Source organism: Phalacrocorax carbo, chromosome Z, assembly GCF_963921805.1.
Source record: "Phalacrocorax carbo chromosome Z, bPhaCar2.1, whole genome shotgun sequence".
Taxonomy (NCBI): Eukaryota; Metazoa; Chordata; class Aves; order Suliformes; family Phalacrocoracidae; genus Phalacrocorax; species Phalacrocorax carbo.
Window position 1 is genome coordinate 12,710,045 of NC_087548.1, and position 18,446 is coordinate 12,728,490.

General features: G+C 41.4%; 1 protein-coding gene across 1 annotated transcript in view; it reads left to right on the forward strand.

Moving 5' to 3' along the window:
* Positions 1 to 18,446, forward strand: part of UNC13B (unc-13 homolog B) — a 219,221-nt gene that overhangs the window by 83,761 nt on the left and 117,014 nt on the right. Inside the window, exon 10 of the mRNA XM_064439130.1 lies at positions 439 to 529. Within this exon, the coding sequence (XP_064295200.1) occupies positions 439 to 529 (91 nt within the window). The remainder of the gene's footprint in view (positions 1 to 438; positions 530 to 18,446) is intronic.

An 18,446-nucleotide genomic window follows, 5' to 3' on the forward strand; every position in this document is an offset into this window, starting at 1 on the left:
GGGCCTGTGGATTTGTAGCAGTAGGGGTGAGTAGGAAGAGGCAGTGGCTAGAAGGGACATCCTGCAGGTGTGGGGATGAAAAATCTTCCATCTGCCTCTTTGTGTGTGCAGTTATGGTACCAATATGTTGAACTGGCTTGTTTGGATATCTTGGACTGCTTTCCTGATATTCTGACCAACACCATCTTACTCTTGGGGCTGGATTGTATCCTAGCTTATCTCTTTCAGCTCATCAGTTTTCAAGATGGTTCCTGTATATAAGGAACCCTCTGCTTTAGCCTCTCACTTCCCAGAGCATGCGCAGGACTAGGTTGACCAGAACCCGTTGGTTACTTCAGCTTCCAGAGCTGAAACTGTGATTGCACGGTGTAAAGTTGAATCTTTAATGCTACAGTTGAGTGTTCTTCATATTGTGATTTTCTGTTTCTTGCCTTTAAGCTGCCATGGTGAGGACGAGCCACCACCATTTCCTCCAGCAAGAGCCCATTGGATTAGAGCCATTAGCAAAGTTCGACTGCGCCTTCAGGAGGTAGGATGGAGCATTGCTCTGCTCCTTCTCTGTGCTGCCTGGGTTTTAGGTCGGTGGCTGAAGGATTAATTTCTTCTCCCTTGTAAGACACCTCTTACAGTTCTGATGTTTTGCAGACAAAAATTTAATCAAATGTATTGTATAGGACTACAGCATGTGGTGATGGTCTTAGACCTATATAATTTTACCAAGCATTTTGAACATCATTGTATGGAACTAGTGATGAATATCAGAAAAGATGCAGAAGCAGAGAAATGAGCTCTGAATTTGTAAATAGTAATAATAATGTCTGAGACTAAATGGTTTGTTAAACTGTTCGAAATGAAGACTTTTTCCTCAAGGCAACTTGAGGATAACTTGTTAGCTTAGTAGGAGTTATCATTATTATTTGTCGTGTGGAAATGTTCCTTGGGAAACTTTACATAAAATATTTTTATATATACTAATTGAAGGTGGGTGTGTAATAACTCTTGGTATTTCCATCTCATGAAAGTAAGATTTAAAAATAAATAATCTTGATTTGGGAAGTCAAAAGGAAAAGGTTGTGACATTTTCTTCAACAGTATAAACACTCTTGTTTTAGAAAACAGCAATTAAGACCCAAAAAGTTGTGTTTTTTTTTTTTAAAAAAAGTCTTATGCTTTCATCCATCTGTATGCCCACAGAAAGATAACATATGGTGTTCATATTCTATAGACGATAAACTATTGCCTACTACCCAAAGTGCAGAGCTAATATATTTCATTTAGAAATACTACTTTCTTCTGTAGGTCTCTTGTTTTGTTCTTAAAAGAAATTATTTTACAGTATCTATGTATCAGTAGCAGGACGTTTCTTTCTCTTCTGGATTTGTTGCTAATATTTAGGAAGACAACATTTTTATTTTTTGTTGCATCTGGGGAGGCATCTGAAGTGCCATAGTAGAAATCATTTTTGTCTTCGTGTATCCAGATAGGAGATTCTTTCCTGTCTAACAATTACTGTGTTACTTCACTTCTGAGCAGAAGGGATTTGGGTGAACACCATCAACATGACTTGGAAAGTGAAATTTAAGAACACTGCTAGTATTTAAGAAGAAAAGGAACTTCTGTTGTGATTTTGTAGAGCATTCAAGCAACAGTTTAGTTCCGTGCTTTATGGAAAACAAGTGCACAAGCATACCAGAAGGGACAAGAGATTCAGTGATGCCTCTCCCTGGATATCTCTCTTTTATTTTTCTTTTTTGTTCTGTTTTTTGGAGAGTACAAGGTCCATGAGGTGGCTCAGCATCAATCTTTGTGTTTCTGCCGAATTAGAAGGAAGACACACATTGAGATGACTGTTACAGAAACATTGGTTTAGTTGTCATAGCAAAATGTCATAATTTGCTTTGCCTTGACCACTCCTGACAACTACTGATGCAAAATTCCCTTAAAAAAAAAAGTAAGAGGTGGAGCTTTCCAAGCACGCTGCTGCAGGGCTTAGATGTCTTTACTGTCCAAAGCCTTTTCCTAACCTCTGCTCTAGATGTCTCTTGTGCTGTATAAATCCATTTCTCATGATTAGGACAAAGAGTAGAGGAGCAGAACTGATTCCCTTCCTCTCTGGAGTAGTGAAGGGCTGCTGCAAAGAGAGGACAAAGCCCCACTTGCTCCACTCACGTTCACTAAATGACCCTTTTTCTTTTAGCGTTTTCTTGTGAGATTTTGTTTCAGGCACTCTTTAATCAGCCTGTCTTACTGTTTTCTTTTTCTCCTTTCTTTGTTTTTTTTGTGAAGTGCAGTGTCCACAGCTGAATGTAGAAACCCAGCTGAGAGCCTGCTCATGTGCACTATAAAGCAATGAAGACTCTGTTCCCCAGGATGTGATCCTGATATCCCAAGATATCACGTTTCCTGATGTGATGATGCCTTTTCATTGCAGACTGGCACTGGTGCATTCTTAGCCTTTTAGCCTTTCCAGAGCTGAAGTTACTTCCAAAGAAGTGCTTTGTCAGTTGTTCCCTAGCCTAATTTGTGTTGGATTAGAGCTGAATATGCCTTTGCAGTTGTTCTTGCAGAATTGTTTTTCTCAGTCCTTAAGCACATCATTGTTGGTCTCTTCCTAATCTGTCATGCTTACAAATCCTTCAAGTTGTGTGTGAAAAAGTTGAGTGGTACCCAAGCTGCCAGGCTGTGTGCTACCTGAGCTGCCCGAGGGACCATGCTTGATACATTCTTTGAGTTTGCCTACTCTAAGTATAATTTTTTCCAGTGTATTTGCATCTATTTTAGCAGTTTAATCCAGACCTCAGGATATAAAACTTCTACTGTTCTTGTCCTACCCCTAAGACTAATTTACCTTGTCACAGAAGGAAGTTAAATGCATTTGACACAGTTCTACTCTTGATGAAACCATGCTCACTGTTATTTGTCTCCTTTTTATGTTCTAGAAAATTTGCAAATAATTTGATTATTTGTTCCAGTCTTTAACATCGGGGAGGGGGGACGACGACAGCGGTAAAGTCAAGTTGACACTTCCATGATTATCCAAGCCCTTCTCTTCCTATTTTTTAAGCATAAATGCTTGCTTTGCCCTTTTCAAATCTTCAAGTGCATTGCCTGTTTCTCAAGTCCTTAGTGCTTTATGATTGTCAGTGTTGCAACCTAGTACCTGAGGATGAAGATTTATCAGGGCCATCTGACTTAGAAATAGCTACCTTATCTGTTTGCTTTCAAGTTTGTTTTCCTTTACTGCAGCCTGTTTTTTTATAACTTGCTAAACTTTTTTTCCTTTTTTTAAAAACAACGTTAATTCTGTCAGTGCCTGACTGCAGTTGTCCCTGTCAGTGAAGACCTGAAGCAATTAAGGCATCAAATGTTCCAACCTTCTTAAAGCCACATGATGATAGTTTTATCTTCCTATGAGTAGCAGCCATGAGCTTTTTTGTCATATTGTGTATTTACTGCCAGGTGTTTAATTCTGTTCTTCGACCTTCAGATTTCTTTCCTGTGCAATCATGATTGTCCTTAAAAGCTTCATCAAGAAGATACCTGTAGTTTGACATTCAAGTAATCTGAAGAGCTTTTGATTTTTTTGACAGGCCTGTCATTGTACATCCTTTCCTTTCTCTTCAGTGGGATAGCTTGTGAATTTTGTCTGTTAATGCTGTCTTATTAATTGTTAACAGCTTCCTGAACTCCTGGTCCTTTAAGCCTGTTTCTCGTGAGCCCTAGCTACTTATTTTCTGAGTTTTTGTTAGTTTGTGTTCTTGAATTACATAGTGTTTTTCTAGTTTATCTAATTCCTTTCCTTCCAAAGTGTCAGGAAGACTGTCACAGTTGTCTCATATGCACTTGCATCCTCATTTCTATACTTTTGGTCAAATCTAGAAGGATGTCTGTTCTAGTTGCTTTCTGCACCTGGTGCATCATCATCAGCTAGTTCCTAGATCTTGTTTGAAAGTCAGTGATATGAATACAGACCATCCAGAGAGGTATCAAGATTTGAAAGGTCCCTGTGGTGATAGTACAACCAGGTGATTCTGTTGGCAGTTAGAAAAGGTCACGTCTCATTTCTGTGATCGCCCTGTTAACATCTTCCCATCTTCTGTCATCACCTAGAAGCTCTCAAGAGAACTATCATTCTCTTCTGTTCCACCGCTTAGAGCCGCTGCTTATGTCCTTAATGTTCAAAGTGATGCCACCAGCTCTCTTCCAAGTTCCCCTTCCTCAGTGCACAGTATCATTTCACTAACGTATGTGGAGCTCCAGCTCACTAACCCAAACTACTGGATTCCTCTCATATAGACTACTGGAATGGTTCTTATGCCTCTTAATTAATGATCTGGCTGAAATTTGAGAGAAAGACAGAAATGAAAAAAAAGAAGACACCGAAGAAGTTTGCATATGTGATGTGATTATAAATCCCCTGAGCAATTCAGCCTCCTACCTGGGAAGAGATTAATATTCATGTGAATAATATACACGCATCCTACAGCACCATGAGTCAGAGAAATGTATTACTTTAATTAAGACTTGACAGTTATAAAATGGCACAGATATTTGTAACTGTGCATGTTAAAAAACCTTTGTGGTAGCATGCACAGGTTTTTTTTTCACTTCTGCTGTTTTGCTTGTTCTCTTTCTCTATTTGTGAAGGGGAAACTTAATTATGCCAGAATCAAACTAGGGTTTCCAGCCCTGAGAGAAATGACTCAATAATTCTCACCTTCACACTTAGAACTTTGTCTACAAAGAGGGATTAATTGATAGCTCGTCTGCTGCAGTTCCTCTGTGGGAGCTTCTTTTCCAGAAGAATGAAAAACACATAACTATTGCATCTTCAACTTGCAGCCCTCCTTAACGGAGCTTCCAGCTAGGGACATGGCTGTGGGACTTTGTAAAGATACAAAACTCAAATTCAAGTTTGTGTAAAACACAGAAGAATTGGTGGACTGGAAAAGAGCAAAAATGCAGTCAAATCATCAAATTGCCTCTCTTACCAATTCTTTCAAGTATATTGAAGTATTACAACAGAGTCTGGAGTCTGAAATGTTATATTATTTTATATGTTTTATATTGAATTTGTTTATGGGGGAAAATGTCTTATGCATCACTTTACCCTTTTATGTCAGGATATTAAATACATCAACTTGTTTTCATTTCAAAACTAAAGTAATTGGAACAGTGTTTCCTCTTTGGTTTTTCTTCTTCTAGATGCCATTTTATCCCAATTATTTTGTTTTCAATCTTTGTCTTTCACTCTTAAATGTCAATATTCTGTTCTTTTTGATTGCCACGTAACTAGATCACACACTGAGATGGCAGATGTAGTTCATGACATTGTTTTTTTGGAATACAATAAACACCTGCAGCAGGGGGACTAAAGGAGTATTCTCTAGTCTACAGGTACCCAACGGTAGCCTCAGTCTTATTTTCCCATGCCACATAGTTTCACAGTCAGCACTTCTGATCAAGTACCTGCAAATATTTTAGAACCATCAGGGCCTCTTGTCTAAAAGCCCTGGTCCAGGGAGGGTGTGGTGTTAGTGATTTTGGAGTGTGAAACCCTATTTTTATTTTGAGAATGCGAGCTGTTGGTGCAAACCATCACTATTCCATTCTTGTGTAGCTGTGGGGTGCCCTGACGAGTCCTTTCTGGACTTCTACTATTCCACTGTTAGTGAGGACACCATTAAGGCACTAACTGGTGCAAGTTTAGGTTGCTAGTCTGACTGTAAGTTATCTGCCTGCCCCCACTCCCACATGTGAATCCAGGCCCCCTGGTCAATAAAACCACATACTGCACAGCAGCCCAGATGGCTTGTGGAAGACATGCCTGCTTTGAGCCTATCACCAAAAGATTAGAAACTGTCCCTTTCCACTTCTCATGAACTGTGCAGTCCATGCAATAGTTTACTTTGGGCATTTTATTTCCCTTAAGCTTTGTTGCCTAGGTGTCTTTTTATCAGTCCCGTGAAGATGAGTAAGCTCTGCATTTTCAAAGCCTCCCACACAGTGGCAAAGAAGCAAACTGAAGCACTATGACTCTAACAGAAAGTTACTAGAAACTTCTCTTCATACAGAAAAAATACATCTCCAGTTAGATGTCTCCCTTCTTTTCTACTTGTTGTATTTATGAAGGTTATCTTTAACCTCTACCAAAATACTAGCATTGCTGGTCAAATGTCCCAGGGATCAGGGTTGGTGGGGATCTGTAGAACAATCTTGTGCTCATGAAATTGCTGTTCCTACACCAGAGAGGAGAGCAGGTCTGTGTAGGTAAGGTATGACCTGAGGGTTGCTGCCAGCTGTAGTGCAGACTTGTCTAGTGACTGTGCTTGCAATGGCAGTCAAATGCTTTCTGCATTCCTTGTCCATAAAATGCGTATGCAGCTTTCACAGTCTCTTAGGGATTGCACAACAATAATTCTTTAGAAAGCGATTAAATACAAAACTAGCGGTGGTCGTCTTCTATCTCCCCATGCCATAATCTTCATTGCCTGTGTTGCATCTGAGTTTGCAGACTGGCAAGTCTTGTGGGACTCCCCAAAGCGCTTCACGATTTTCTCAAGGCAGCTTTTAGTGCAGGGTGATTCCTCAGTGCTTGAACAACCTGTGCCTGTTGTCTCTTCTGGTTGCCTCTCTGCGAGGGAAGGTTCAGCTGACACACTGTACTTGGAAAAGCTTCTTTTATCTCCAACTGTCTTAAATAAGATATCTGCATACTTGCATCTGTTTGGAATAAGATACATGTTTATTTATCCTTACTGAAATTCTGAGACCTACTATAATTTTTTAATGTGCTCTACATTAGATTTTAACTATTATAATATAGCAAAGTGATAATTATTTGTGTGTACACAAGAAACTAAGTGTTGCGCCTTCATTAGTTGCTGTTGTGATTTTTGAGTAGCTTTTTGATAACCTTATCTCTAGTAAGAAAAACCAGCAGGCTTGTGATTTTTAGGGTAGTTACACTAAAATTAAGAGAAATGCTCTCTTGTGGAGCAACATGCTGGTCAGAAGTGCTTTTCATAATGACCAGGGCCTGTTCAGTTGTTAACAGGATTTTCTGCAAGCTTCTCTGAACGTACCAATGTACTGACGCTCAACTTCTATTCCCGTCTGCTGAAAACCCGTTTGGTGTTGATGGTCTGTATTCACCGGCACATAGGACACCTGTCCCCTTCAGTGACAACAAAGTTCCTCCATACCTTCCTGTTGCTGGTGAGAAAAAACCCAAACTTGCAAAGTTTTTTTAGTTGTAACAGGAGTTTGCAGAGTGGACAGCTAACTTTTCTATAACGCTAATTTACTTTTTTACTCCAAGCCTCCCGTGGGCTTTGAAGATCAGGGCTAGCTTTCACTAGAATGCAAAGAATCCTGACGTGTTATTACTTTTCCTGATCTATTCTAGTATTTAGTACGATAGCTTTGCTTCTCTAGTTTTGTATCATAATCTCTACACATACGTAAGTCAAAATTCTTATGAAGCCTTTGAATGGAAATCTAAGTGTGGTTTCTTTTCTTCAAAGTTTTATTCCACTGATTTCCCGAAGAATAAAGGGAAGGTGTTTGTGTAACATCTGGGATATAATTTGCAAAGATAGGATGTTCCACAATCAGGCGCATCTCTTACTTTGTGCCAGCACTTCACATAAAGTTCAAGTAATCAGTCTGGCTGAACTGTATGCTTCTGTTTTCTGACTTGTAAGGTCATAACGGCAGTGCTGGGAAGCATGTGAATAGTCTGCCCCTCTCTCTGTGTCTCTTTTTTTTGTTGTTTTTTTTTTCTGACTCGAAACACTTCATGTGTGAGTCATGACTTCTGCAGTGAAGCTGGATAGAAAGTGGCTGCTGCTTTTGTGAAGTGCAGGTTTTTTGGGAGTGGGTGGGGGGTTTGACTTTTTGAGATTGGGATATGACAGATGGGAGACTCCTCTGTGGAAGAGCCAGCAGCTTAAGCTAGAATATATCTAGAATAAGGAGGGGAGCAGGACTCTAGTCCCTGATCTAAACTGGGCAATACTGGGATTTTAACCTAGGTTTCCCACATTTTAGAAAAGTGCATTCACTGCTAAGCTGTAACACACTTTTATGAAATGACTCTTGCCTATATTCCTTCCTGTTTGACATTTTAGAGCTGTGAAATATTCCCATTCAAATTCATCATGGTGCTGTAAAGCAAGTTTTGATTCTGACAGGTTGGTGTTTTCTGAAGGAAAGTGTGACCTTCCTTCATGTCCCTCTGCTGATCAGACAGTAAGATGTGAGTGGCAGCAGCAGCGGGCTGGCAATGTGGATAGATGACCTTATGTCTTGTACAGCTCCTAGGTTCTGAGTCAGACTACGCAACCAGAATTGCTGCCTTTTTGTCTCTGGCATAATTTCTCTTAGGCAATCTGGTCACAGCAATTTCTGCGTTTGTTATCTCCAGAAGTGACTTGTGTGTTGCAGGCTGAAGGAGCTATCCATGTGTGCAGAGCACCTCTGAACTGGGATGAACTGAAGTAAGCTCTTTTCCCCTGTCTGGTGCTGCCCAGCTTGCATTCACATTTCTACCAAGACTTTTCCAAATACTTTGTCAAGCAAGTGATTGTCTTTTCCCAGGGTCTGCTGCAGCAGTTGTCTGAAGCCTTCAGCAAAAATGAAACCCAGATCTGCTTGGAGGGTGGACCAAGTCCTCTAAATAGTGTATTCCAAAGGCTGTAGAAGAATACTAAAAAAGTTGGAGCTGAGGCAACTGTTGCCACCTTATGCAAAACTCCCCTTTTTGTACCTTGTGTTGGGGATGTAATGGCAGAAAGAATTACAGCAGTGAGCTGTTGATAGAGGCTTGTATCTGATGTGGAGTGGGTCACAGAAACCTGTGGTGTCCTGGCCACCTTGACATGGCATGTGCGCATAGTGCTCATCAGTAGAAATTAAGAGAGCTTCATCTAGCATTGGAGTAAGTCAGTTCCTCCTGCTCAGAATAGGGGTGCAATGGGAGAGGTGGGTGGGGGGACTCCTACCTGCCACATACACAGCCCTTAAAAATAGCATTGGCTCTTGGGAGAGCCAGACTTCACACTCTTATTTTTAAGGCTCTGTGTGGGAGGAGGGGATATTTCCCAGTGTTGTGTGTTTATGAAGCAATCTGTACAAGAAATGCTGCACCAGAGAGATAGCATGGGCTTTGGCTTCCAAAGCACAAGGCTTGGGGGAAAAAAAGATGAGCTAACCAGCACTGGCTGAAAGCATCATAAATGAAGCATTAACTGTTCTTGCAATGTTAGCAGTGCTTTGAGTAACATCATAACTTCATAGAAAAAGGCAACAGGTCAGAAAAAAGGTGTTTGGTACATGACAATTTTGTCTTTTGGCATTGTTTTACTTTCACTTGTTTCTTGTTTTCCAAGCTGCATGGTTACACAACTTGTTTAGATGTAGGGCAGGATTGCTTTGTGTGCTGTGAGCTAATTTTTGGAGTTGTGTAAGGGTTGTTGTAACTGGAATCTTCTAGTAGTGTGGTTCTGGATTTAGGGAAGAGGATTGCTTCCCGCCCACCCCTCCCCACTCCCCCCACCGCCCCTCCCATTGTAAGAGTGGCATTTGGAAGTCAAAATTCTGTCAATAATTGTTAATGTAATAGTGCATAAAGACAGCAGGACTCCAGTTCTGGCTAATGCTATGTAGTATGTAAGACAGAGTAACATTTTTATTTTCTGCACATTTTAATGTCAGTGATTTATTGAATTCAATCCACTTGAAGGTCTTATGGTACAACAAGTGAATGCTGTCCATTAGTAAGTAGTTCTTGCCAGGTGATATGAGAACTTTCTTTGCATCCAGGCTCCTATCCTGGCAAACAAAGAGGATTTTTAAGCCATATCATGGCCACCAGCAAGTTGTCTACTGTCTACTCGTATTTAGTGTCTGAAAAATCTTGTGGCATTGTGGAGGACTGATCAGATGAGCCTGGATCAAGCTGTATGTTCATTTCCATTGCTGTGATGGTTAATCACCGACACTTTCAAAAAGGGATTTTTGGTGATTCCCCTTTGGTTTCACTTGAACCCTCTACTTGGTAAAGGTGGGACCAGTTCTTCCTCTCCTTGGGTTTTGAATCTGTATGGAAATGCCTGCAGCCTTTCCTGGCAGCCTGTGAGCTGGGTTTGTAACCTGCATCCTCTGCTGCAAGCTGCTTGTGAACATTGAGGTACTGGATAGCTGTTCTGCAGGGAGAATTTCTTGAATGCATTGATAGTTTCATCCTTTGTGTGCTATAAAACTAAAGATAATTTAGGTATAAAGCTAGGGTGGAATTCCAAATATAGCTTGAGATTTTCATCTGTTGCTCAAGCATGCAGGTGCCAGACTCTGGAAGGGCTGTGATAAGTCTGAGTGCTAATTTACTGGGGTGCCATAGGCAGTGAGTCTCTTGCTGTACAGGGTAGCTCGTTCCTTCAGGCTTTCAGGAAGGTGTACCAGGCAAGCAGCTGTGCTACTTTCTGGCCTATGGGAGTATCCTATTAAAAACAGGAGGATTCTGTTTAATGCACTCGTGCATTGGATCAGGAAGAGAGAAGAAAGGGCTGTTCTGGGTAACCAGGCTCATTTAGTCTGCCCTCGCTAGTGTGTGAGGCTAGAAAATGTTACTTCCTGGCAGATGGGAAATTAGTAAAACCACTAATTGCATGCTGTGTTATACTCTGTGCTACACTGTGACAGACCAGGTGGGCAGGTAGGTCTCATCTGCCTGTATTTCCATAATATTTCTAATAGGCCATGTAGGAAAAGAGCAAATGGTTTGGAGAAGATTGGGTCTATTGCAGAAATCAGAGAGTAGGTAACGGAAGCGGGAGAGGGGACACTGAGGCAGTCCTGGGAGGGGAGGTGCTGAGGACACGTGAGATGAGACCAAACAAGTAAGGCTCAGCTTAGCAGACTGGAAACTGAGAGCGGATGTTGCTGCCATGCACTAATAGAGCAGGGGAGTAAATATTGGCAAGTTTACAGCTATTTAAGCTAAAGGTTAATGATAGCGCAAGAACAGAAGGGTATAAGCTGGTTATGAACAAACCTAGGCTAGAAATCAGAAAGTGATTTTTCTCATTGTTAGTGAACAGCTTCCAAATGGACTTCGTTGCCCTTTCTGTTTCTAATTAATCTAAAAATGGGTCTGTTTGTGAAATCTATTATATGACAGTTGCCTGTGGGAGCAAAGAATGGGACTTCATCATCCAGCAAGCCTCTAAGTAGGCTGTGAGAAACGTCTGTGGAAACACAGCCTCCATAACTATTTTTCATAGTGTGGCCTCCCCGAGTTCGCACTGCCCACCTGCCTGCCTTTGCTGCCAAGCTGTGCCACCTTGCCAGACCCTGTAGGTTTCAGAGCATGACCAGAGGTGTGTAGGAGAGGTATTTGCTACTTAGATGCTCTCACTGAAGTAAAATGTTGAAAATCATATTGCAGCCCCTCTGGGATGGTGGCTTTTCCATGCAATTGCGCAGTAGATATTAAGGAAGCTAGCCTGTGTGAGGGGTTTCTTGAACAACTATAATTATTAGTGACTCATGCCTAGTAATGAATCTGACATAGATATTACTTTGTTTTCTGACAAATATTCAAGCAATAACGGTTTCAGAACAATAGAAGGAAATTTAGATTTGGCCTTGAACTGTTTAGCCTCACTTTGGTCAGTACTTTAAGTTGTTACATAAAAGAATATATGAAATACAAACAGAGATTACTTTACGTAAAAGACCTGTTTGTTTTAACCATGTTTCCATCTAGTTGTTATTTTTGTTAGTAACGCAGACATTTGTGAGAAACTGAGTGCTAAATTTTATTGCAAATTATTTAAATTTTTCTATTTTTATTCACTGCATGTTAGTGCAGCAGATTGAAATGCATGCAAGTGTTTTTGTGATATATAATGAGTACTTACAGAATCATAGACTCATCGAATTATTTGGGTTGGGAGGGACCTTTAAAGGTCATCTAGTCCAACCCCCCAGCCATGAGCAGGGGCATCTTGGACTAGATGAGGTGGCTCAGAGCCCCGTCCAACGTGACCGTGAGTGTTTGCAGGGATGGGGCATCGAGCACCTCTGTGGGCAACGTGTTGCAGTGTTTGGCCCCCCTCATGGGTAAAAAAAGTCTTCCTTGCATCTAGCCTGAATGGTAGCGCCTTGGAGTTTAAAACCATGACCCTGTGTCCAGTCGCAACAGGCTCATGAAGGATCCATTTTTGTCTTCACAAATATCTATAGATTGGCTCGTGTATTCACTCGAAATTTTGTTATGCCTAATTTAAGAAACTTGACTTAAACCAAGTACAGTTCTTTGACATGGATACTTGTTGCTCATCCTAATTAAGTCACTCTATTTTTAGCTTGCAGTAGTAATAGCTGGTTAGTATACAGCTGTGTACAGCTGCTGGAATCATCCCTTTTTCATCCTGTCTTACTTATACTTCTTGACAGTTTTGGTGAAGGTGGAGTGTCTTCTGTGACCTGAGAGCTCAGAGCGGAGGCAGCAGCCCCTGCCATCCCTGCTCAGTATTTGGGTGTGTTTTGGTCAAACTGTGCTTGTCCCTCCTGTCACAGATTTGCTAAGGTGGCTAACTGGCCTCTCAGTCTCTTCACTTTAGTCAGCTATCTAATCAAAGCCTGTTTTGTAGTGCAATCTTCATCCCCTTGCAGAGGCTTTCTAAATCCAATAATTTTCATTTTTTGCATCAAATTTCCTCCGTGTCCCTCCCAATCAGGGGAGCAGACTGACTGGGTTCCTAGACTCAGTTAATTCAGCCTGTCAAGTGCCTTTTCTGGAGGTGTGAAAGCTGTGGCTGAGCTTACTAATTCATGTGTGATTGCAGGAGTCAGCTTTGTCAGAACTATGGTGTGGCAGTGCTCCTTTTTTCTTGTTCAATGTCTACACTAACAGTGCCTTCAGAGACTGACAGAGGAAAATACGTGGTTTGTAACAAGTATTTGTGGGGTATTTTAATTCTTTAATCAACTGCTGCCTTCTGCAGGGAATATAAATATACTAAACTATTCCTACCTACAGAGAAAAGCATATTATTTAAGACAGGAGCCATAAAGATGAAGGTAGGGGAGCAAAGAAGATTGTTTCCCTGCTTTTTGAAAGTTGCTGCATCTGTAGTGAATGAGGAGGAAAGTGCCAGCAGAGGAAGCAATCCGACAGCAGAGGTAGCTGGGCATGGCTCCATATGGTTATTAGTTCTTATTCCTCTGCCTCACTGTATGTGATGCGGGACAAGCCACGGTGGCTCTTGAAAAGGGTTTCTCCATTGCCTGTCCCTGTGACCCATTAATTGAGTTCTGGTTATTTAAGTTAGGATGCTGGAAATGAGCCATCAGAGCAGTAAGTGAAGTAGTTGGAAGTCAGACTGTTTATGGTGTTTGATATGCTCCAAACTTAAGTACTCTGAAAAGACAGGCTTTTGTTATCTTGAGATGGCTGTCCAAACAGAGAAGAAGGTCTTGAACTGAGCCTGCTCTCATTCTTCACTTGTATTGGGGACTTCTTCAATTCACAGGTATGCAATGAAGACATCAATTAATGCTTGAATTACTTGAGTAATATGGTGATGAATGTGAAGAAACTCCGTAGCCCACTGCATGTAAGAGTGGTGTAACTACATGTAGTGGTAGGGCCTGGCTGCAATGCAATAAATAATACATGTGGTCGTGCTTTGGATAACATGAAGGAAACAATGTTAAATAGTTCCTTGTTCAGTGAGGAGTCAGACATCCTTTCTGCTTGCTGAGAAAGGGGTTTGTCTCCAACTGGAGAAGGAATCTTCTTTAAGTTCATACTGGGTGCTACCCTGTAGGAGCAAGGCAATGAATTCCTGTAGCCAAATCCTTATATGTTGTACCTACCTTTTGTAGAATGCACGAACAATTTTGTCAGAGACCATTTGCCTGTTCTCACTGTCAAGCTTGGGCAGAAAAACACGCTGTACAGTGTTTGAACGAAGTTGTTGTGTTGTGGACACCTGGGTTGTCATGCAGACCATCCATGGGGGAGTAGCGCACCTTCATCTTTTGTCACTAGAGAAGGAAACTGCAAGGGGTGGTGGAACTCAGCTAGCACCGGGGTCTCTAATAGCATGCCAAGATTACAGACAAAGTTAAGGCACATCAGTGCCTGTTAGCAGGCATGTGCATTACCCACGTGGTTTCAAACCTGAGACAGGTTCTGCAATGATATGGGTAAGAAGCAATAAAACTGAGACCTGGGCGGTATGTGAACTAAGCATCTATCTTCCTCAAAAGCATCCCTGAAAAACGCATGTACTCCCTTTTGTTAAAACCTTCCTGGATAGGGATTTTGTAGCTTCCTTAGACAATCCACGCTCACTTGTACTTATGATTAACAGCTTTTCCAGATCCCTAACCTAGCTTCCAACTTAACTGCAAGTTAAGCCTGTTATTTCTTTACCTATTTACAGTAGAAATGCTGAATAGTTTACTTCGCTTCTGCTAGTCTTAAATAGTTCTTGTTTGAAGGCTGTTATATCTACCTGAGCTCTACATTTCACAGCATCTGCACCCTTCCCTCCAAGGTTTCTTGATCAAAAAAGCAATTACAGCTCTGATAGCATAATTTCATGTTTTTCCACCTGCAGCATATGTCTGTGTTCAGATGCCTTTGCATTTTAGCGATGCTGATTATTTAATTAGATGTGCAGTTAAGACATTGATTGTAATTTTCCAATTTCATGGAGTACCTTTATTTATGAAAGTCCTTATGTTTTGGATGCCATTAGGGGAGAGAGAGAGATGTAATTTGAAGGAGGAAGCAGCAGAGGGAGAGTTTTCTCTGCTATAATGCTTCTTCACTGCCTGTTCACCTAAGGTATTCAAGCTGAGTCTGGTTTAAAAGCCAGTATTAGAGTTGTTTCTGGAATGGGAGCATCCCACTGATAAAATTTTTGAATCATCTGAGTTCTAGAGGGTAGCACAGATTTGCTAAGAGTCCGTCTTCTACTTGGACTTTTTGATTAAAAATGGAGAACGACAGCACAGCTAGAGAAGTGCTTCCATGCTTTTGGACAGGTAGCCAAAACCCAGGACAAGAGCTCTGGGGGCATTCAGTTGTTTTCAGGAGCACATTTAAGGAAGGTTTTCTGGCTGTACTTGCTGGGGCACAAGGAGACAGCATGGTACCCCAGAGCCTCTCACCTGAGACAGCTTTGCTTTTAAAGTCTGACTCTGACTTTGAAGGCTGGTGTGGGCTGTGACGAGTGGGGTTGGCGCTGTCTTGGCAGCGGCTTCTGGGGAGGTGAGAATTGTTTGTGCCCCAGAGTAGCTGGGTCTTACTGGTTAAGGAATAAAATAGCCTCTTCTGTGAAGTGCTGAGTTGCAGAGCTAGTAGTATTTGGTTCTGTATTCCAAAAGTCAAGAGTACAAACATCCACGTGGAAACAAGAATGGGGCAAGCAGGTTTAGCCTGTGCATTGAAAGGGCTGCTTCAGCTCAGGCTTTCTCTGTTGCTGCAAGGTGATGACTGTAAACAAACCAAATGGAGGATGATTTTAATCTGACCTTTTCTAACTTCAAGAACATCCCTTTAAGGATTTTGCACCTTAAAAATTCCCATGTCAGACTAAATCTTTTGTAGCCCTGGGAGGAGATTTTGACCAGTGTGGCAGTAGCAGCCTCAGCGGGAAGGAAGTGGGAAGACTCACCGCAGGCAGCTCAATACCTGCCTGATAAAAGCTGGCCTAAACTGAGAAGTGTAAAGATTTGTAGCCCTGTAAAAGCATTAGTACTATGTTAACTTGTTTTTTTGTTAACTGAATAAAAATCCCAATCCTTGAATCTTGCTGCATTCTTTGCCTTGGGAGTATCTTTTATTCCCAGGTTACATGAAAGTCTTTCATTTTATTAGTTGAGAAACATTCATCTCTCAGGGTTCAGCAGATGTCCTTACAGTCAAATAACGTGAACATACAGAGTGTAAACATCTTTCATAAGAAGACAAGTCGGCCAGTGGTTTGACGTCACATATTCCTAACAGCTGGACTTATATTGCCTGTCTTTGGAAGGTAAACAATCCCAATAGCTCCAATCTTTAGCAGATTTTTCAACATGCCAGTGCTATTCTTCTTGTCTTTCTACAAGCCAAAAAATTCACCTTTATTTTTATGGGAGGAAAAAACCTTTTTCAGGAGGGAGAACTTCAGGGGAAGATTGTCTCCTTCCTCTTCTTCAGTGCTTCAAGGCCAATGTCTGGACATTGTCACTTTCCAAGGTGCTGGGGGTGCTGTAGTAAGGAACTGTGCCTCTGTTCCCTTCTGAGCATCAGGTTACTCTTGCACCTTGCTTTACCCTTTCCTAAGGGGAAAAGAAAGAATCAGTGCTTTGAATGACACCTTGCTTAAAGAAACTTGTCCTTTCATCTGAAAGCAACATATTAAGCGTGTATTTCCTAAGTGTGTTCTGGAGCTTTTGTGATGCCAGAAACGGCATTGACAGAATAGTTTTAAATACCTTGGAATGTGCAGTCTCCTGTCTCCCAGGCTTCTGTCTCAGCAGCATTGCTTAGGCTGTGGTGATGCACAGCTCCTCAAAGCATGCTATTCATTGAGGACAGCTGTCAAACAGCAGGAGGTCACTGCTTTTTCATTAACACTTCAGTCTTTAGACTGCTGATTGATTTGATCTTCTTGTGGCTTTGAAGAAGATAATAAATAGCGTGTTTTCACTGCTGAATCAATTGATAAACTTTACACTGTCTATTTGAACTTCTAAGGTCTCATGCAGCTCTGAACCCAAACTACCTTACTGAGAACTCTGTCTCCAGGGAGGTGCAGCAGGCAGTTTTGTTTGGGACAGATAGTTCTTATCTTCCTTACAGTGAAACAAATAAAAAATTTATTTTGGAGAGCTGTTGGGTCAGAGATGTCTGAAGCCATTTGTGAGATGAATTAAACCTGAGTGTGAGCTGGTCAGAATTTATCCCTGCCATTCTAGACAAGCTCTCTCCATTGGCTTTCTTCTCTTCTCTCTTGACTTTCCCCCCTCTTGTCTCTCTGTTTCATCTTTCTGTGTAACATTCTTATCCTCTGACTTAGCCCCACCTCCAGTTTTGTACTTCCCCAAGAGCCAGACACTAGAAGTCTTTTTGCTTGTCTTCCTGTGGGGAGACGGGGTGTGAGTGTGGGAGAGGGAGGAGCAGGACCTGTGCTCCAAGCGTGCTGCTCATTTTACTTTGGTTAATCTACTTGTGCTTGTGAAGGAACTGCTTACTTTTACAATTTTATCTGTAATTCAGTGCTTTACAAGAAGTTGGAATGAAATAGATAATGAGGATTAAAAAAGAAGAAAGGATAATGTATACCTCACAGACATCAAAGCATTTGGCCTATATAGCTGAGCCTGGGTTTATCAGTTTTAATAGTTCCCTGCTGGCTCAACCTAAAATTAAAATCTGTTGGTGAATTAAAAAATTGCAGTAAGAAGTACTTAAATTTTTAAGTGGAAGTTTATTTCTCTGGAAGAAGGCAAATAACTTTGTGCTCTGAGTCTTAAGGTAAAGCACACTCTTTCTCATAGGCTTTTTGCCTGTTGTGCAAGCCATGCCTATTTTTCCCAGTTCTGAATTACCTTCATTATTTCAGTAAGCAAAATATTCCTGAAAAACAGAGCCTGTAACAGTCTCCTGTGCATTGGGTAAAGGTTTTTAAATGTCTGAAAAGTGAAGTATTCCTTGCTTCTGATGGCACCTGTGCCTTTGTCTTTCCGTAGCCACATTTTCCTATCCTTGTGAGCTATGGTGAGGACCATGACTTGTTCCAGCAGTTCGCTGCTCATGACCTCCATTAGTGATGTCTCTTTTCTCTTTCTCCAATAAGACTTGCTCACTTTTTCCATGTTTTTTCCTGCTCCTGTTTTTATAAGGCAGCCATGGGAGTACTGGGATTTTATGTGGTAGTGCTTGGAAATCTGCACAGGCTTTCTGAATCTCGAGAGCTGTGGCAGGAAGATTGTGTTTGGCCCTGCTGCATTTTGACTTGGATGTGCTGATGTCTGGTACGGATGGCTGCGGGGATGGGCAAAGGCCAAGGAAGGAAGAGATGTGAAGGACAGAGGCAGCAGTGGCAGAATTACGTTGGCTCCACCTGTAGGTAGGATCCGTGGAAAAAGGAGGGCATGTAAAAGTCTGAGAGGCTGTCTAATGGATGCCTCAGGTGCTATAGAGAGTTAATATGAATAAGAAAGTGTTGTCTGATGGATGCAAAAAAAAGGTAATTTTTTAAAGCATTTGCTGCGAAAGAGACCCCTGGTAAGATCTTTTTTGTCTTATTCATATGCAGAGCTGTAAAGATACTAGTGCTGTATGAATCCTGAATTGCATTTTTATTTTCTCAGTTGGGCAGTCTTCATCCTTATGTGGATGAATTTGATATGGAGCTTCGGCTCTGAGCTTGAGT